At 40.2% G+C, this 21,395-nt stretch overlaps 2 protein-coding genes across 6 annotated transcripts in view; one reads left to right on the top strand and one right to left on the bottom strand.

Moving 5' to 3' along the window:
- Nucleotides 1-21,395, bottom strand: part of CASK (calcium/calmodulin dependent serine protein kinase) — a 323,187-nt gene that overhangs the window by 135,861 nt on the left and 165,931 nt on the right. For 3 of the 4 annotated variants that reach the window (XM_031661015.1, XM_031661016.1, XM_021932665.2), the window contains 3 exons: nucleotides 15,199-15,301; nucleotides 8,106-8,281; nucleotides 3,163-3,285 (listed from right to left, as the gene is read on the bottom strand). In XM_031661015.1, coding sequence (XP_031516875.1) covers nucleotides 3,163-3,285; nucleotides 8,106-8,281; nucleotides 15,199-15,301 — 402 coding nt within the window. Of the gene's footprint in view, nucleotides 1-3,162; nucleotides 3,286-8,105; nucleotides 8,282-8,566; nucleotides 9,577-15,198; nucleotides 15,302-21,395 lie in introns of those variants that run through there. The other variant, XM_021932666.2, reaches the window with a different exon arrangement.
- The window catches only part of GPR82 (G protein-coupled receptor 82), a 103,216-nt gene that overhangs the window by 33,145 nt on the left and 48,676 nt on the right, over nucleotides 1-21,395 (top strand). The window lies entirely within an intron of this gene.

Here is a 21,395-nt window from a genome sequence, read left to right as displayed (position 1 = left end):
AAAGAGACTCAAAGCAAGAAAGGTTACTGTCTCTTAGCTCAATTATATCAGGTTTCTGAAAGGGTGAAACCAAGACCATTCCTGCTTTTAGAACCTGACAAGATCAATGGAAAGCCTGCAAACCTGAGTGGCCTCATGCTGGGAGACCTATTCATACATTATGATGATGGACTGAACTAATTATTAATGCTTGACTGAGATTCTAGTAATGTGGCAGTGTCTTTTGAGTTACATATTCTTTTATATTTCTTTTGTTTGTTTGAGACAGAGTTTCGCTCTTGTAGCCCAGGCTGGAGTGCAATGGCATGATCTTGGTTCACTGCAACTTCTGCCTCCTGGGTTCGAGCGATTCTCCTGCCTCAGCCTCCCAAGTAGCTGGGATTACAGGCACCCGCCACCACATCCAGCTAATTTATATATTTTTAGTAGAGATGGGGTTTCACCATGTTGGCCTATGTTCTTTTAATGTAAGGAATCCAGGTTTGAAGACCAGAGGTATACTGTGAAATATATATTTGGTCCTCTAGCTCATTTCCTGGCATACAACTCCTAAAATCCTTAGAAACTCCAAAGATGTCTGATGGCTGGCAGCCTCTAGGCAGCTTCAGGATGGGGTCACAAAGACCCAGGCAGGATTAGAGGGTTGGGACTTTCAGCCCTATCCCTCAATCTCTGGGGAGGGGAGAGGTACCAAAGGTTAAGTTATCACCAATGGCCGATGGTTTAATCAATCATGCCTATAGTAATAAAGCCTCCACAAAACCCCAAAAGGACAGGATTTGGGGAGCTTTTGAATAGCTGTACACATGGAGGTTCCTGGAAGGTGTTGTGCCTGAGGCAGGGTATGGAAGCTCTGCTCCCCTCCTCTCCTATAACTTGTCCTATGCATCTCTGTATTTATATTCTTTGTAATATCCCTTGTAACAAAATGGTAAACATAAGTAAATGTTTCCCTGAGTTCTGTGAGCTGCAGTAGCAAATTAACCACCCCAAAGAGGAAGAGGCTGTGGTGTCCCCAATTTGTAGTTGGTTAGCAGAAGTTTCAGCGGCCTGGACTTATGACTGGCGTCTGAAGAGGTGAGGGTTGTGGGACTGAGCCCTCAATCTGTGGGATCTGATGCTATCTCCAGGTAGATAGTGTTTGAATTTAGTTGTGAGGACACCCAGCTGCAGTCTGCTGCAGAGTTGATTGCTTGCTTGTTGGTGGGGAGAAATCTCCACACCTCGGGTCACAGAAGTCTTCTATATTGATTGTTGCTGTGTGGTGTGAGTAGTTTGAGTTTTTTCAGTTTCAATAGAGAAAAAGAGGAGGAGCAAGGATGGAGGCCTATGGCATTCCAGTGTGAAGAGGTGGGAGAGGGGAGATGAGGAAGAATCAGCAGGATCTGCGAAGGAGCAGCCAGAGAGGTAGAAGGACAACCAAGAGAGCAGGTGTCCCAGAAGCCCAGAGAAGACAGTGTTTCAGAAGGATGGATGCCAAATGTTGCTGACAGGCCAAGAACAAGCCCTGGGATTTGAACACTGGACTTAGCAATATGAAGGTCAGTAGTGACTTGACAAGAGCTGTTTTAGTGCAATAAGTAAGATTGTGATATTGACTAGACTGGGTTCATGAGAAAGGAATGGGAAATTGGACAATGTGAGTAGTCTATAAAACTCTTTTCAGGAATTGCTGTCAAGGGAGGCAAAGAATAGGGGCAAAAGCTGGAGGGGGTTGTAGGGTCAGGAGAAGGTATATGTCTATATAAGTGTGTGTATAATACAAATAAACTATAGCATGTTAAATCCAACAGAGAGAGAACTCTGATGATGCAGGAAGGGAGGAAGTTGTTGGGTCAATGTGGTCAAATAAAAAGGGATAGGATCTAGTAGACAGATGAAAGGGTAGTGGCAGGCTGAATTAGAATCCTGGTTCCACCACTGACTTATGTGACTTGGTGCAAATTCTCTCTCTCTTTTTTTTTTTTTTTTGGAGACGGAGTCTTGCTCTGTCACCCAGGCTGAAGTATAATGGCATGATCTTGGCTCACTGCAACCTCCACCTTCCAGGTTCAAGTGATTCTCCTGCTTCAGCTTCCCGAGTAGCTGGGGCTACAGGTGTCCGCCACCACGCTCAGCTAATTTTTATATTTTTAGTAGAGATGGGGTTTCACCATATTGGCCAGGCTGGTCTCAAACTCCTGACCTTGTTATCCGCCCGCCTCGGCCTCCCAGAGTGCTGGGATTACAGGCATAAGCCACCGTGCCCGGCCAACTTGGCGCAAATTCTTAACCTCTCCAAGCATTAGTTTTCCAACCTCTAAAGTGAAAACTGCCTGGAATTATTGGGCTGTATAATGTCTTAATCAAAAAGTACTGTTTCATTGCTGTCCCAAGTTATAATTTTCCTTAAAACTCACTGGTAAGATGGGACATAAAATGAACGTTTAAAATCTGCCTTTTGGCTGGGCACAGTGGTTCATGCTTGTAATCCCAGCACTTCGGGAGGCTGAGGCGGGCAGATCGCTTGAGTCCAGGAGTTTCAGACAAGCCTGGGCAACATGGTGAAACCCCATCTCTACAAAAAATACAAAAATTAGCCAGGTGTGGTGCTGCATGCCTGTGGTCCCAGCTACTGGGGAGGTTAAAGGGAAGATCGCTTGAGCCCAAGAGCAGAGGTTGCAGTGAGTAGAGATGGTGCCACTATACTCCAGCCTGGGCGATGTTGTCAGACCTTGTCTAAAAAAGAAAAAAAAAAACACCTGCTGTTTTCCTAAGACAGTAAATTCATATCTAGTATCTACTGAAAAACAGTTAATGCTATAAAGCACACAGTCACACCCAAAATAAAGATAATTGGTTTATTATAACATGGTATTATTTCAGTTGTTGATGTTGCATATCTTTGGAACACATGTTGGCAGAGAACAAAGAGGCCTTCCCCTGATGTATTCTGTCTTAATCCTGTTTTTTACCTCTGATAGCTGCATGACACTCAAATGGTATGTCTTCTATTCAGATGTTCACAGATGATGTGCAGGAACAGCAAACAAGATGAAAAAACTAATGAAAACTGCTCAGAAAAAAGAAAAGGTAAAAAGGACCATCTTATAAAGCAATGCATTCCTGTCACTGGAAGTGTTCAGACAAAGTGTAGAAGGTGACCTGTGAATGCTCATGTACCTTAAGCCATGGGTGATTCAGTGCTTCATAAACAGTGATCCTTTCAGCTGGATCCAGCATCAGCATGCGACGTACTAGGTCTTTGGCACTTTCAGAGATATGGTTCCACTGCCTTGGATTCATCTGAGGAGGAGGAAAGGAAAACTACATAGTTACCTTAAGTGAGACATTAACATTCACTATTATTTAATATTCCTATACTGTTTCAATGTGAATAAAATTCTGAGTGCAAAGAACAGAAATTTGATTCTAAAGCCTTGCATTCTAAGGAAGAAAAGGACAAATGCAATTCTTCTGTTGTTCTTTACTATATAAGAATTTGTGCTATTAAATACTCCATACACAAATTCTTGTTATGTAAGTCATAATATTTCAATAATCGAAGACTAGAATGTTCATTATTCCAGTTTCTATCTTTAGATCCTTAGCTAGGGAGACTAGAATACATTGATCCAGAAAGAACTAAAATAAAACTTAAAATTTTTAAAGAAATATTTTTAATATATGTTTTTAAAAATTGAGGTTAGCAATAATTGTGAACTATGCGAAGTTATTAATAGGATATTTTGGTCACTGCATATCAATTTCAGTGTTTAGGAAAAAGTATTCTACTACCGTAGGTCCCACAGAATAACTGATTTGCTTGAATATTGTCCTCAGTGAAGTTACTTTTGTCTCTTTTAGAGATGAGACCACTAAGCCACATGGTATATTGACTAAAATCACACAAAAATAATTATGAATTGTTGAAAAGCCACAGGGCTTATGCGAAAGGCTGTGGATCTGTGAGCCGAGTGCTAGAAGGCTCCAGGGAAAAGGGATATGTCTGAGACCCAGAATCATAAAAAAAAACTCAAGAGCGGTTAGGCCACGGGGTTGAGAAGGCAAGTGGGGAAAGGAGGCAGAGACAGAGTAGGGTCTCATTCCTTGCTCAACATCAACAGGTTTACTGATGGGGTGAGCTTATGTGAGCTACCCAGTGCCAGGACCTTCAAGCAAAGCCATGGCTTCAACAGGCAGAGACCTACATCACCTTCTAAGGAAGAAAGATGAAGAATAAACTCCACAACATTTTAAAGCCAAGTGAAACTGCAGCACTTGCACTGCAGTATAAATGAATCACTGCAATTTGAGCAAGGGCTAGTATTAGCTCTGACTAATGTGAGACTTTGTACTTGAAGACAGGGAGTGAAAAGTGTCTTTATGTTGGGGAAAGTCCTTAAGATTGAAGTACGCTTCATTTTCCCCCCTAATAGGCAGAATTTCAAATAGTAGCCACTTCTGCTTGTCAAATCCCATTAAGACTAATGTCATAAGTATGCTGTTTAATTATCATTATCTGGCTGGGCACAGTGGCTCATGCCTGTAATCCCACACTTGGGGAGGGATGAAATCCCACACTTTTCATCCTAGTGAAATTGTGGTCAACTGACCAGTTCGAAATGAGGGAAGTGATTAGACAGGGCTTGGGTAGACTTATTTCCTCTCCCTATCCTGGAGCGAATGTGTTCTTTAAAGTCTGAATAATTTTTCCTTGACAAAGGGGTTGAGAAATCATCTGAAAGGGGTGGTAAGATTTCTGAAATAAGGAGAGGTTTAGAAGGATACTCCCTTGTCCTTTTTACAAGAGAGTCCAATATAGGATTTTCTATTCCTTCAGCTGAGATGAGTAGCTAAAATAAATTTGGGAGGTTGAGTCTATAAGGGGGAACAAAATAAGCTATAAAACAATCTTACTTATTTGAATACCTAACCCATAGCAGCTTAGAATCTTGCTGTGTATATACTAACTGGTTACCTGTAATAATGATATGACATTACACCTCTTATATATAGTTTGGGAAATATATTTTTGCCCTTTATAAAGAAGTTAATTGAGGTTAAGTGTTAGCATATATTCCAGTTAAACAGTATTTTCTAATAGCTACTTTAAAAGATCAAATAACCTAGCAAATGATAATTTAAAAGTCAAATTAAAATCACTTAAGACCAGTAGCAGTTTATAAACTATGACAATTTAAATGTACTATATTTAACGGTCTCACATTTGCAAGTGCTGGAGGTAAAAAAAGAAAAAAAAAGTACTACATTTAAAAGGTGTCTTCAAACTTTTCTTGAAAATATCCATAGAGATCAAGAATTTTGTTAATGGTTGTTTTGCTCAGAACCATTAGGGTGATGAAATGAGGCCGGGCGCGGTGGCTCACAGCTGTAATTCCAGCACTTTAGGAGGCCGAGGCAGTCAGATCACTTGATCCAGGAGTTTGAGACCAGCTTGGCCAACATGGTGAAACCCCCATCTCTACTAAAAATACAAAAATTAGCTGGGCATCGTGGCACACACACCTGTAATCCCAGCTACTCGGGAGGCTGAGGCATGAGAATCACTTGAACTTGGGAGGGGGAGGTTGCAGTGAGCCAAGATCTTGCCACTGCACTCCAGCCTGGGCGACAGAGCAAGACTCTGTCTCAAAAAAGAACCACCAGGGTGATGAAATAATTTTTTTGAAATCTAATTTTTTTGTTTGGGGGGGAAGACGGGGTCTCGCTCTGCTGCCCAGGCTGAAGTGCAGTGGTGTGATCATGGCTCATTGCAGCCTTGACCTCCCAGGCTTAGGTAATCCTGCCCCCCCAGCCTTTCAAGTAGCTGAGATTACAAGTGTGTGCCACCACACTTGGCTAATTTTTGTACTTTTCGTAAAGACCAGGTCTCCCTATGTTGCCCAGGCCAGTCTTGAGCTCCTGAGCTCAAGTGAGTCTAGCTGAGATCTGCTTTAAAATAACATAATAATATGTAGAATACAGATAAAACAAGATTGCCTGTGTTATTGGAGCTGGGAGCTCATTATACTATTCTCTCTGCTATTTTTGTTTGAAATTTTTGATAATAAAAGATAGAAAAATAAATGCTGACAGAATCATATCACAGTATACTAAAAGAAAAAGGCCGAGATTTATCATAGATGGTAGAGATGGATCTATACTTCAAACTAAGGTGGTGAAAACCTAGGCTTTTTGTAAGGAAAGTCCTGAAGATAAATGAGGTGAGGTTAGCCAAGTAAAATACTAAATAAATGATTAACCTCAAAGCTTCAAACCCCAGGTACAAAAAAAATTATGATGTAGCTGCCACCATCCATCTGACTTACTATAATACTAGGAAGAGGGAATTTTTAAATGACTTAATTTTTGCACATGTGTGAATAGTCTAAGTCTTTTTACCAAGAAACAAAAATAACTATTCAATGTTTTAAAAATAGACGAAATAAAATACCAGAGTCTGTTGGAATGAAGCACATTGCCTTGGAAACTAGGAAGTTAACAACTGAACAAACACAAAGGAAGAATTCTATTATTAGCAAATGCCTATAACTCAAAAACACAGGTGGGGGATTATTATATGGTACCTACCTCACAAGTTGCTGTGAGGGTTAAATGAATTAAACTGTTCTAAGCACTTTACTTATGTAAAGTATGCTATGCTATGTGCTATGCCTGAGTTAGCTATCATTATTGGTAGTATTATTATTATGCTGATGTATCACTAATCATGTTTCTTTTAAAATGTTAGTATCTGTGATTTCACTTGGCTAAATTCAACCAGAATCTGGCTGTGCATTCCTGAGAGCAATTTACAACTTCCCTGGATTGAAGAGGGATGACTACTTACAAGCAGTTTCCTGAGACATTTAGTTACCCGATAAGTAATGATTTTATTCCTCAGTGGCCAACTGACTGTAGGAGGAGCAGAAAATGCTATACTTAAAACATCTTTCTCTGTTAACAGAGTTTTGGTATATATCTTAAACTAACTAAAACAAAAGACAAACTTACATGCACTCATAAACTGATGGTGAGCGAGGTAAATAAACCAACAAAAGTATATACCATTCTCATCTCCATAAACTTCAGTTATGGCTTAAAAGGATAGGACTGTAACTCTGGAACTACTTTACTTATCTTCTTTTTAAATTTTATGTTTCCAAGTCCCATATAAAATTCTAACATTACTGAGGAATTGAAGAGAAAACTTTAGGGGCCTCACAGTTCCAGAGTCCAGTGTTACATACACATGTTTTTGGTTTTATGTTGTCAGTCATGGCTGAAAATGAAACAGTGATGAGGTTGAATAGAAAGTATGAGTTTCAGTAATAATGAGAGGAAAAAGAATTTCCCCAACTTAAACAGCTTTAACCTGATATCCAGACACACACTCCCCCATGCTTCCCATGCCCAGCCTCCTAGTCACTGTCAGCTGTACCCTGTGGGACAGGGCAAAGGAGTCTAAAAGCTGGGGTGGTGAAATCAACCTTAAGCCTACTTATTTCCAAGAAGTCCTTCGGTGTTTGTGATATAGCTATTCATAATGTCAGTAATGAATTTTCAATTTTTTACTAAAGTAATGATTTACTAATCACAAGTCTGTGATAGTACATGAGGCTGCCAACACCTAGTAACTAAAGAAGAATAGGAATGTTTAAGCCACACTGAAATACCTCTATATTGTATCATGAAATGCAGTTGTCATCCTGGCATTTCAGTTTATCCTGGAATGTAAATGGCAAATGTTTTCAGCTGTGCTGGCCTAAATTTAAAATTAAGATAAAGAAGGACTAAAATTACACCTGGATGAAATTCTATTTTAACTACAAATTAAGCAGAAAGCTTTAAAAATGTAGCCTCTTTCTCAAATTAGACAAAGAAGGGTCATAAATGTTTTCTTCACCAGGGTGACAGCTCAGCTGACAGTGACCCAGAAATTTACCTGAGGCCTATGTTGCCTACCAAGGCCACTGGATCAATGATGTAAGCAAAGACCTTTTCTCTGATGGGGTAACTACCTGGCAGTCAACCAGTGGGCAAAGACAGACAGTAACTTCAAAGAAACATTTTTCGGGATAAATTAATCTCAGTGGAAAAAGAAAATGTTCATGATGCATTACCTTATATTTTCCTTTAATAATGCCTTCAAACAATCTTTCCTTGGTTCCGTAAAAAGGCAAACAACCACTGAGCAGGATAAAAAGGATCACACCGCACCCCCAGACATCTACAGGCTTTCCATAAGGCTCTCTTTTGACCACTTCTGGTGCCATAAAATGAGGTGTTCCAACACGTCCTACATTTAAAACAACATTAAGGAAAAATGTTTACGTAAAATAAGATTTTCATATGAAAACTAAAAATAATAGAACAATAACAATCCAAATAAAAAGTTTACCAATACATATACTCTCACTACTTCTCCCCCTCCGCATAAAATCAAGTTCACACAGGTGAAAAAAAGTACTTATCTAATCGTTTCCTGAAAATATTCAGCCCAGAATAGGTATTCTGTCTTATAACATTGGCACTCCCTATTGAATTCTGCATGCTACATAGTAAGTATTTATGTGGTTCTTACCTCATGAAGAAGTTTAAATTTTCTAATTCTCACATGGTTGAAAGTCACTAAATATATAGAGCAGAGGCAGGTGAAAGAGTCAACAGGCAGAGCCTGTAGCTGTCCAGGAAAGAGCTGGGAGGCCTGCCCTGGGCAGAGGCAGAGGCAGGGGAAAGGAGTGGAGGAGGGAGAAAGGTATGAAAAAAAATCTGTGGAAAAAAGATGACTTGACTGCCAAATGGAAATTCCCCAATGAAACCTAATGCTGAGAACTGTTATTTGAAATATGAATTTGACTCTGAAATCCTGTTCAGTTGATTTTATGGGTTAATTATAGCAATTAACAATAGTTAGTAATATTTTGTTATAGTAGGAGTTTTTAGCTTCCTCCTAACATTAACATATGAAGAGAATGAAAGCAAATATTATATGGCATAAACAAAAGCAAAATTATGAAGCTCCTCCCATTCAATCCTCTTTGACTTTCATTTTTTTAAAACAGTTTTGTTTCTCTATCAAAAATTAGCTTTCTGTAAGGAATCTGATATCAGCTGTTTGCACATTCATAACTATCTTTAACTCAGTATCCCAAAAGAAGTGTTCTATTGTGGAATGAAAGGCTTGTACCCTGTTGGAAGATCACTGTGGGATGGGGCACTGCCCACTAGACTTGGCAGCTCTTCTAGATGTATGCAAGCCCAGTGACCGCCCTTCCTCCCTCTGTCTCTCTCTCTTTCATCATACTGAGTTCAGGATAATTTTTAGTTTGAAGATTGTGAAATACTTTATCTAGAACTCAGAACTGTGATTTTAAAAGACCTTAGAGATCTTCTGGTTCAGCTAGAGAGAATATATCAATTTCTGTTCATGATTATCAAACTCAGTTGGATGCAGAAAGATAAAAGAGCTCTTAGCTTGTGTATCAGGATGTACCTTTGCTGCAGATCATATGGTTTCCCTTCCTCTCCCCATAATAGAAAAGATTAAGTTCAGGGTTCCAGTAGTGAAAATATTTTCATTTAAAATGTACGATAGATCAGTGAAAACTATTGGCTGAAGGACCTGGCTAGAGAAATACTTTTCTTTCTTTCTTTTTTTTTTTTTTTGAGACGGAGTCTTGCTCTGTCTCCCAGGCTGGAGTGCAGTGGCCGGATCTCACCTCACTGCAAGCTCCGCCTCCCGGGTCCACGCCATTCTCCTGCCTCAGCCTCCCGAGTAGCTGGGACTACAGGCACCCGCCACCTCACCCGGCTAGTTTTTTGTAATTTTTAGTAGAGACGGGGTTTCACCGTGTTAGCCAGGATGGTCTCGATCTCCTGACCTCGTGATCCACCCGCCTCGGCCTCCCAGAGTGCTGGGATTACAGGCTTGAGCCACCGCACCCGGCCGAGAAATACTTTTATTTCTGTATTTGCTTCCTCAAGTAACATGAAGAAGCTAAGCCTTTTATACTTCATTAATAGCCTGGACAGGGAGGGGCCGCTGGAGAATTAGCCTTGTTCTGATGGACAAGAGCTAGCAGGAGTAGGGGAAACCAGTATCATTCAGGGTACTGGTACCAGGGTACCAGTCAGGTACCTGCTGACAGTTTGGATGATGCTTTGAAACTCAACTTGACTCCTATCACTTCCTGGGCCAAGCCACTCAAAATGGGGGCCTTACCCTGGAAATAATCAGAGCGACCATGGCCAGTCCCAGCCATCCTGAGAAGGTTCTTTCCCTTTAGCTAGACGAAAACTAGCCAATTCTGGAGAATTAATGTTCAATCTTCGGGAAGACGCCTGTCTTTTGGTTCAATAATTTGCTCATAGATGATGGGGGAAAACCACAGTAGAAAGAATGTAGAGGAATGCTCTTTTATTTCATGTAAATCAGTAGAAGGTAAAAAGGACTGGAGTTAATCTTTAATATACACCAACTTCCTAAAAATCCTTGTTTTTGCTGATACTTCTTCAGTGACCATTTGACTTTTAGGACTTAGACCACAAAATTTTAAGAAAAGGAAACAAATTAGCAAACTAAATTAAATGGCAGTTTGAGATATTTTGGACAAATATTTAAATGTTATATATTTTGACAATACAATAAAACCTTCCTACCTAGAATCTCAGAGGGAGAATTGTTCTGAATAGCTACATTTGAAAATACATTGTGATTTGAATCTTTATGCACACAATCCTTTTCGCTTTAATAATTTTTTTGGAGATTCTATTTTCCCCAGGCTAGTCCCAAACTCCTGGGCTCAAGTGATCCTTCTGCCTTGGCCTCTCAAGTAGCTGGGATTACAGGTGTGAGTCACTGTGCCCGCCTTAGTTAAATAATGTTGTATGGCTTTCTACAATTTCCTGACTTCTTTTACACAGAATACTGCTCATAATTTAACCTTTTCTTGATGACTCAGAGTTGTCATTGTAGATATTGATTAAAGAACTATGCTATAGAACAGAAAGCACCCTCAGGAACTTCAGAGGCATGCAAGAGTTGATTTCTTTCATATTAAAAGGCTGTTGCGCTTTCCAAGTTTTGGTGTCTGCTCAGTATATATCATATATATTTTTGTTAGGCTTTTATTTCGTTTCTCTCACTATGCTTTAGTTCTGCGTTGTCCTAATTTGTTGCTTTTATAATCTCCTATTAAATAGAACCTGACTAGCAACCAGATTCCTTCATTTAATAGCAATTTCCTAAGTGCTTGCTAGGTCCTAGATACCCTCAGCTACAGTCCCCCTTACTCTTACAAATCACAGTCTTTGATGTAAGTCCCTGCATCCAATGCTACATGGAGGTATGTAGCCCAGATAGTTATGGGAATATAGAAGAGAAGGAATAGGGCTTTCCAACTCAGGATGGTGAAGATAAGCCTGCTTTAAAGAGGAGACAATTGTTAGCTCAGCCTTCCAGAACAACAGGAGTTAACCAGATAGATAAAATGACAAAAGGCACTCCAACTAGAAGGAATAGCATGTGCAAGGTATGAAGGAACACGAATCTATACAGCTTTTTAAAACATGGGAGCAAGTCAGCCTTAGAGAGTGTCTTTAGGTGCTCAATTGTGAGGAGCATGAGTGGATTTTTAAGGGTAGGAATAATTTTGCTGCTATTATAGTTATTTTCTAGGTTTCTAGTTGTATTCTGGATAAGTAAGTTTCCTAAATAGCTGAGTTTCAGGTAGGGGGAGGGTAAATATGTTTAAATGATTTTTATTATATGCAACATATAAAGAAATGAATTCCTTTCTATTTGGAGGACTAGGGATTGGCATTTCAAACTGACAGGAAAATGGCTTTCTGCTTTAAAGTTGATAAATAATTAAATGATTGGCAGAATTTTTTTCTTTTTTTTTTTTTTTGAGATAGGGTCTTGCTCTGTTGCTCAGGCTGGAGGGCAGTGGCAGGATCTCAACTCACTGCAGCCTCTGCCTCCCGGGTTCAAGCGATCCTCCCACATAGCTGGGGCAAAGACTCTTGCCACCATGCCTGGCTAATTTTTGCATCTTTTTGGAGAGATGGGGTTTCGCCATGTTACCCAGGCTAGTCTTGAACTCCTGGGATCAATTTGTCCGCCACAGCCTCCCAAAGTGCTGGAATTAGAGGCGTGAGGCACTGTGCCCAACCTTAATTAGCAAAATTTCAAAAGTACCTTAAACAGCAGAAAAGCTTTTTCTAAGAGAAATAATTTATCTTTTATTCATATTCTATTTTTTAAAACGTAACATTCGGCTGGGCGTGATGGCTCAAGCCTGTAATCCCAGCACTTTGGGAGGCCGAGATGGGCGGATCACGAGGTCAGGAGATCAAGACCATCCTGGCTAACACGGTGAAACCCTGTCTCTACTAAAAAATACAAAAAAAACTAGCCGGGCGAGGTGGCGGGCACCTGTAGTCCCAGCTACTCGGGAGGCTGAGGCAGGAGAATGGCGTGAACCCGGGAGGCGGAGCTTGCAGTGAGCCGAGATCGCACCACTGCACCTCCAGCCTGGGCGGCAGAGCAAGACTCTGTCTCAAAAAAAAAAAAAAAACAACAACAAAAAACACGTAACATTCAAAGTTATTTCAAGAATACAAAACAGGTGTGCTAAGAAATGACAATATTTTGACCATCAGGAAGTATTTTAATTCTAGACGCATGGAGAAAAATCAATTTTGAATACTGACACACCACGGGGTGGTGGGGGTGGGGGTTCAAAATTAGCTTTAAAAATAAACAATTTAGGTGAAAGGTTCATGGACTTTAGAAAAAGATTAATATGGAGAAAATGTCCAGGTAAACGTAATGCATCTATTTTTCCCCTTCAATCAAGATATACAATAAAATACGAAGCCCATGACATTCTGAATACTAACAGGATGTAGATCCAGAGCAACAGAAACAAAGTAATTATATATGGCCAGTATATAACATATAAAATAAATTCATTTCATTTCATCCCATTAACCTTGGGAATATAATCATTAGAAATTATTTGTTATAATTACATAGTCTTAACATAGAAATGATCTGTATAAGTACCAGAATTGAGAGAGTTAGCTTAACAGCAACAATTGTTTAAAAAATAATTTAGGATTTTCACTTGATTACAAGATCAATATGAACCATCAGTGCTATGTAGTTGTCCAAAAAGCTAATGCAATTTGGGAAACCTGAGAGAAATTTAAGGCCCAGAACACAAAAAAGTGATAGCCCAATGCTACTGTCCACTGGATCAGCTGTACTGTACCACCTGTAGTTAGAGTGTTCAGTTCAGGCCCTGTACTTTGCCGATACTGAAGAGATTTTGAACCAGTTTATATGAAGAATGGCCAAATCACCATAGGGAAGTTAACTTGGATAAGACCTAGGTGGACATGGTAGTTGTCTACAAACAGATGAACAGTTATCATATGGAAGGATGAAAATTGTTCAGAGTGGTTTCAAAAGTCAGGATTAGGATGACTGGGTAGAAGTTACAGAAAGATGCAAAGATGAGCTTTTTAATACTTAAGGAGTTGTCCAAAAATTAAATGAACTGTCCTGGGATGTAGTGACTACTTTGCTCTCTGAGTTTAATACTAGAACTCAATCTTTTCTTGGGAATATTATGGAAGAATTCAATCATTAGATATAAGACTGGAGAAGTTAAGGCCCTTTGGAGTGCTGAGATTCTATGATTAAACTGTGCCTTACCCTTTGGTCAGTCTTCCAATCACTAACAGAAAGTTTTAAATTAGGGGAAAAAAATTAGCATTCTTTGAAACTATACTCAGCTTGCAGTTTTGCACATTATTGGAAATGATTAACTGGAAAAGAATGTGAAACTAAAAGAAAATTTGAATGTAATTTAATTTTAGAAGGCAATGTCGTGAAAAAATTATTTAAAGAATACAACTGTGGGCTGGGTGCAGTGGCTCACACCTGTAATCCCAGCACTTTGGGAGGTTGAGGCAGGAGGATTGCTTAAGCCCAGGAGTTTGAAACCAGCCTGGGCAATGTAGTGAGACCTTGCCTCTACTAAAAATAAAAAAAGTTTGCCAGGTATGGTGGCACACGCCTATGATCCTAGCTACTTGGGAGGTTGAGGTGGGAGGATCACTTGAGCCTGGAAGGTCAAGGGTGCAGTGCAGGGTGCCATGATCATGCCACTGTGCGCTCCAGCCTGGGTGACAGAGCAAGACCTTGTCTGGAAAAAAAAAAAAAAAATTACAACTATGACCAATGGCTCATTTTTCTGAAGATGGTCTACGTTGTTACTGCTTGAAGTTCTAGCTATAATGAACTGAGTTATATGAAATGTGCTGTGTAAGATTATTTTTGATATTTACCATTTGTAACTTTTTTCTTTTTATTCTGGCATGGGAATTTAAAAATTATGTTTTGCTTTGGCTAATAATAAAATCAGTGTGCATTCACATCTGCTTATTCTTTGCTAATATACAGACCGATGACTTGAGCAGGATTCTTTGATAAATGGAAAAAGGAAAACAGTATGAAATTAAAAATTAGCCATCAGTGTAAACCAGGAAGTGGCTAATTTACACATTTTAGATTTGACTTCATTTGGCCAGTTCAACTTTAAAAGGCACTATGCTTCAAACTTATTTTCTTTGAACACTGTTTTAAACTCTTACAGTCTTTTAAGTACTGGAGGTACAAAGAGAAAAGAGTCTATTCTTTTTTTTTTTTTTTTTTTTGAGGCGGAGTCTCCCTCTGTCGCCCAGGCTGGAGTGCAGTGGCCGGATCTCAGCTCACTGCAAGCTCCGCCTCCCGGGTTCACGCCATTCTCCTGCCTCAGCCTCCCGAGTAGCTGGGACTACAGGCGCCCGCCACCTCGCTCGGCTAGATTTTTGTATTTTTTAGTAGAGACGGGGTTTCACCGTGTTAGCCAGGATGGTCTTGATCTCCTGACCTTGTGATCCGCCCGTCTCGGCCTCCCAAAGTGCTGGGATTACAGGCTTGAGCCACCGCGCCCGGCCTAAGAGTCTATTCTTAAGGGACTAAAATTCTAGTTATGACTACAGTTATTAAATTCAAAACTATCTGATGATGCTTTTTGGGGGTTGAGGTGGGGTGGAATGAGGTATGAAACACTGAGGTTGAGCTAATATGTAGCTTGAAAATTTTATACCAGCCTGAAGTGACCAGGTTTTGAAGACAAATTTTTTGTAAAGCAGTCTTACCTCCAGCTACAAGTCCAGACTCCCCTAATTGAATAGCTACCCCAAAGCCTCCAAGTTTAACAGGTGCCGAGTTTTCTTTTGAGGCGAGGAGAACACAGTGGGGCTGAAAAGAAAAACAGACGAACAAACAAACAAAAAACAAACCCGAAGATAAGGATTAATTGAAGATGAACAATTCAGTTTACATAAAACTAGATAACATGATAATAGAGAAACACTTTTAAAACTTTTGAATTATTTTGGATGCTTGAATTATTTGTCACATTCTCATGCCTGGCTGATTTCTCCAAATATATACCTGTTCCATCCAATGTTCTTTAGGAATTATTTGCTTGTAAGGTTAGAGTACAGTGCTAGGAATTACTAAGGAAGCATGGATGTTCAAGAAACACAGATACATTTTTTTGCCTTACTATGCAATATTGCCTTCCTTTGAGTGACAGTCTAGATTTCTTTAAGAAAAAATATATTTTACACTTCTTTCAAAAATGTTTCTTGAAACCTCCGATTTTACCTACAGAGCCATTGTATCCTGGTTTTTAGGGGATAGTCATGGCCCTTTCTTTCTCCAGCCTGCCCAGTCCTCTTTGCTTTGCTTTATTCATTCCACCCTTAAGTCAAGGAGTACTACATGGATGGGTCAGACTGAATGATTTTAATTAAGCCTTGTTCCCAGGGACTTCAACGCTCTTCCTGGGCATGTCTTCTCTGGACCTGCTTTTCCTCTCTGTGGGGGTGGGAGGTGAGAAAGAAGAAGGGGAAAGGAAACCACTTGCCTGATTCCTAGTCCAGAGCAAAGACATCCTCTCCCCAAGGGGTATCCTACTTGACCAGGGCTCCCTTATATCATATGTTTTGTGATAACAATGAGGGTTTCTTTGTAGCATGTTGTCCTCTGCATCTATTTCTTACTGGGACCTAGTTGGGGCTGGTGTAAGGAAAGAATTTCATCATGGAGCACTCTGGTCTCTGCTCAAATACTGTGCTCCCCAATATGACTAAAACTACATCTGACCGGCTCTCAAAACAGGGGCTAGTAAAAAAGGCAAGTCTCTTTAGTCATGGAAGACAAAAGGTTTTAAAAAATTATCTCCTATACTTTCTTTTTTTTTTTTTGTCAGTTTTTTTTTGTTTCTTGGCGACAGAGCGAGACTCTGTCGCCCAGGCTGGAGTGCAGTGGCGCGATCTCGGCTCACTGCAAGCTCCGCCTCCCGGGTTCACGCCATTCTCCTGCCTCAGCCTCCCGAGTAGCTGGGACTACAGGCGCCCACAACCGCGCCCGGCTAATTTTTTGTATTTTTAGTAGAGACGGGGTTTCACCGTGGTCTCGATCTCCTGACCTTGTGATCCGCCCGCCTCGGCCTCCCAAAGTGCTGGGATTACAGGCGTGAGCCACCGCGCCCGGCTCCTATACTTTCTCATTCATAAAAGGACACAGTTTTAGCCAACATAATAGGTATGAAAAAAAGTGTGCAATCATACTGAGCTGGTACACCTGCATTTGATGATGACACACAGGTGGGAGGAATCCTTACTCTGCCCAATGAAAGCATCAGAATTCTACTTTGGAAGTTATTCTTTCTGTCCAAAGAAGTTTAAAGACTTTTACAATAGTCTAGCACAAAGAGAGATGAGCCAGGAAATATAAGTGTGTATGTGAGAGCCAGAGAAAGAAGGAAGGCAAGTATACAAATGAATAGTGAGCAAACCACAGCATGACACAGAGTAGCAAGAAGAGTCTATGGGAGAGCAGGCAAACCTCTATAGAAATCAACTGATAGACTGCTGTTAGTTAGAACTTTCTGTTGGTTCAAAGAGAGAACAATGACAACAGACTAAGATGGCAATACCCTAGCATGATTCTAGTACGGGATACAGCAAGTGAGCAAGCCTAGAAAAGAATGAACATGATACAGAAGAAACAAATGCAAACTAGACTCCAACAGGGTCTTCTGGCCATGCCTGTGTAAGTGTTATCATCTTAGGAAGGAGTAGTAGAAGCTTAAATCAGAACTCCAAAGTATGTATACCCTTAATAGTGTGTTGATGATGTTTATGCTTAAGTTAATGTTACAAGGGAATCTATATAATTCTCCTCTGTGTAGATTCAGTCATTGTCAAATCCTTAAATAAGACAAGTTATAAAATTTGAACTTAATTAAGTTAAATTAATTTATGTTTAAAAAGAGATGGGGTCTTGATATGTTGCCTAGGCTGGTCTTGAACTCCTGGCCTCAAGTGATCCACTCACCTTGGCCTCCCAAAGTGCCCAGATTACAGGCATGAGCCACTGTGCCTGGCCTAAAGAGTTGAATTTAAGAAAGAAAATAGAGCCATAGGCCGGGCGCGGTGGCTCAAGCCTGTAATCCCAGCACTTTGGGAGGCCGAGACGGGTGGATCACGAGGTCAGGAGATCAAGACCATCCTGGCTAACATGGTGAAACCCCATGTCTACTAAAAAATACAAAAAAAAAAAAAAAAAAAAAACTAGCCGGGCGAGGTGGCGGGCGCCTGTAGTCCCAGCTACTTGGAAGTCTGAGGCAGGAGAATGGCATAAACCCGGGAGGCGGAGCTTGCAGTGAACTGAGATCCGGCCACTGCACTCCAGCCTGGGCGACAGAGCGAGACTCCGTCTCAAAAAAATCAAAACAAAACAAAACAAAACGAAAAAGAAAATAGAGCCATAAATGCAAATTAATAGAATGTAAAGCCAGGTAGTATTACTTGTTAGGAAGTAAAATTAAGCTGGTAAGGAGGTGTTATAGGCATGGGGACTAGGGAACTGCTAGTTTAGTTGGGGTCAGAGAAGGCACCTCTAATGGGTAATATCTGAACAGAGACCAGAATGAAGTGAAAAAGCAAGCCACATGGAAGCAAGTTCCAGGTGAGAAGAACAGCCAATACAAAGGCCCACAGGAATAAGGAGGGTTGTTTGGAGAAGAAGAAGGAAGCTGGTGTGTCTGGAAAGGCATGAGAGCAAGGGGCAGAGTGGTGGGAAATGTGATCTGAGGGATGATCAAAGGTATAGGGCCTTGAAACTGTGGTGAGAACTCTGGGTTTTATGTTGAGCGAGATGGGAAATCACCATAAGGTTTTGAAAAGGGGAGTACTATCATCAGTTTTAGGTTTTAAAAGGATCACTCTGGCTGCTGTGTGAAGAGATTGTGAAGAAACAGGGAAAAAGGAGACCAATTAAGAGGCTACTGCAGTTGCCCAGGCAAGAGAAGATGGGACTTGGACTAGACTAGAGTGACAGAAGCAGAGATGATGAGAAGTAGTCAAATTCAGTTTATGTTCTAAAGGTAAAGCTGACAGGAATTGCTATTGAATATGAGCGTGAGAGAAAGACACAAGTCAATTATAACAATTACGCTTCTGGTCTGAGCAACTGAGTGAAAATGAAGATGCCATTTACTGAAACGGGGAACACTGAGGGAGGGGTTTGTAAGGTGGATCAAGAATTTGGTTTCAGGCTGGGTGCGGTGGCTCACACCTGTAATCCTAGCACTTTGGGAAGCCAAGGCAGGAAGACTGCTTGAGCCCAGGAGTTTCAGACCAGCCTGGGCAACATGGCAAAATCCCATCTCTATTTTATAAAAAATGAAAAAAAAAAAAAAAGAATTTGGTTTCATACATATTGAGTGTGAGATTTTATAAGATGAGATTAAGGGGAGTCTGGGATTAGAGGTGTAAATTTGGGAATCAACAGTACATAGATGATATTTACAGCCAAGGTAATGAATGAAATTGCTTAGGAAGTCATAGAGAAGAGTCAGAGGATTGAGTCCTAGTGCACACCAATATTTGAAGGGTCAGAAGATGAAAAAATCTAGAAAAGAAAACAAGGTCTAGACAGTGAAGCAGGAGGAAAATCAGTTTGGTATCCTGAAATCAAGCGAAGAAACTTTTTCAAGTAGGAATGATTAGTAGTAATCAATGTTACTAAGGTCATTTAAAATGAGAACTGAGAACTGACCATTAGATTTGGCAATTTGGAAGTCACTGGTGACCTTGATAAGAGTGGTTTTGGTGGCATGATGGAGGCAAAAATCCCCACTGGACTAGGTTCAGGAGAGAATGGGAGGAGATAATGTAGCGACAGTAAACACAGATATCTTTCACAGTCTTCCTGTAGTAAAAATAGAGAAATGGGATGTAGAAGAAAGTGTGAAGCTGAGGATGCTTCTTTTTAACATTTACAAATGGAGAAAATAGATTAATAAACTTCCATGTATCTATCACCCAGCTTTGGCAATTATTGACATTCTTTCAGCTCCTCCCCTGGCCCGCTGGGATGTATGGGCAGCTTGCCCATCTCCAGGCAAAAATAAAACAAAAATAAACAAATGAAAAACCCCAAAACAAAGACATTCTTTCATTTTTGCTTCACCTATCCCCAACTGTTTACTTTTTGTCCCCAGAAGTATTTTAACATAAATGTAATTTAACCTGTTAATAGTTCAGTACGTCTAACACAGGACTTAAAAATAACCATAATATCGGGCCGGGCGCAGTGGCTCACACCTGTAATCCCAGCACTTTGGGAGGCCGAGGCAGGCGGATCACAAGGTCAGGAGATTGAGACCATCCTGGCTAACACAGTGAAACCCCGTCTCTACTAAAAATACAAAAAATTAGCCGGGCGTGGTGGTGGGCACCTGTAGTCCCAGCTACTCGGGAGGCTGAGGCAGGAGAATGGCGTGAACCCGGGAGGTGGAGCTTGCAGTGAGCCGAGATCGTGCCACTGCACTCCAGCCTGGGCAACAGAGTGAGACTCCATCTCAAAAAAACAAACAAACAAAAAAAAAACCACAAAAAAAACCCCCAAAACCCATAATATCATTATTAAGGCCAAAAAAATGAGTAATACTTCTTTAGTATCATCTAATACCCAGTCCACATTCAGTTTTCCTTGACTGTCTCAAAAATGTCTTTTCTCTACCAGTAACTTGAAGAAGTAGAAGAGACTAAAAAAAGAAGAAAAGTCTTATTACGGTTGGTTAGTTCTACACAGGATCCAAGGTCTATACATTGCATTTGATGACTATGTCTTGTGAGTGTCTCTTACTCTGTAACAGATCCCCTTCCTTATGCTTTTTTTTTCAATGTTCATGCCATTGATTTGTTAAGATACTAGGTAATTTTTCCTGTGGAATCCCCCACAATCTGTACTTGGCTAATGGTACCACATGGTATTATTTAATGTTCTTTACTCTCCTGTATTTCCTGTAAATTTGTAGTTAGATCTAGAATCTTGATTAGATTCAGATTCAATTTTAGTTTTATGCACTAATACTTCACAGGTGATATATCTATTGTATTGCATCAGGAAGAACATAGAACCTGGCTATCCTACTTTTAGTGACAGGATTGAGCAGTGGGTTCAGGTGTTGCAAGATTCACCATCAACTTTTCACTCAGTGATGTGAGTGGATGTTGATGCCTAGACCCATAATTAGAGGTTCCAAGATGGAGGTTTTCTTCAACATTTTGTTATGAAAACTACCAAACATATAGAAAATAGAAAGAATTATATTGTAAAGAGTCACCTAGATTCTACAATTAAATATTGTTATATTTGCTTTATCAAATGTCTATCTCTTTATCCTTCTATCCATCTTACTTTTTACTACACCTTAGCACACATATCATTGAAATGTAATATTTGTTTAAAATTATGCCTCTACTTAAAAAAAAAAATAGCCAGGTTTGGTGGTGTGCACCTGTGGTCCCAGTAAGTTGGGAGGCTGAGGAAGGAGGATCACTGGAGCCTGGGAGCTTAAGATTGCAGTGAACCGCAGTTGTGCCACTGCACCCCTGCCTGGGTGACAGCAAGATCCTGTCTCTTAAAACTTCTATAAAAAGTTAAAAAAAAGTAAAGTTATGTTTAAGGTAAAAAAAATGTATATACTGTGAAATGCACAAAAGCGTACCATTAGGGTTTTGATGAACTGCATACATTTGTGTAACCCAAATCCCTAAAAAAATTCATTATCCCACAAACCTCTCTCTCTCATCCCCTTCCCATTCAATCTCTGCTGCCATCTCCCCCAGTGCAAACCACTACTCTGATATTTTTTCACCATAGGTTTGTTTTGCCTATATTAGAACTTGATAGACACAAAACCATAAGTATGTATTCTTTTATGTAAGGCTTCTATCATTCAGCATGTTCTGAGATTCATCCACTTTGTTGT

The sequence above is a fragment of the Papio anubis genome, chromosome X (genome assembly GCF_008728515.1).
Source record: "Papio anubis isolate 15944 chromosome X, Panubis1.0, whole genome shotgun sequence".
Lineage (NCBI taxonomy): Eukaryota > Metazoa > Chordata > Mammalia > Primates > Cercopithecidae > Papio > Papio anubis.
The sequence above is the reverse complement of the archived record's forward strand: the minus strand, read 5'-3'. Positions and strand labels throughout refer to the sequence as shown.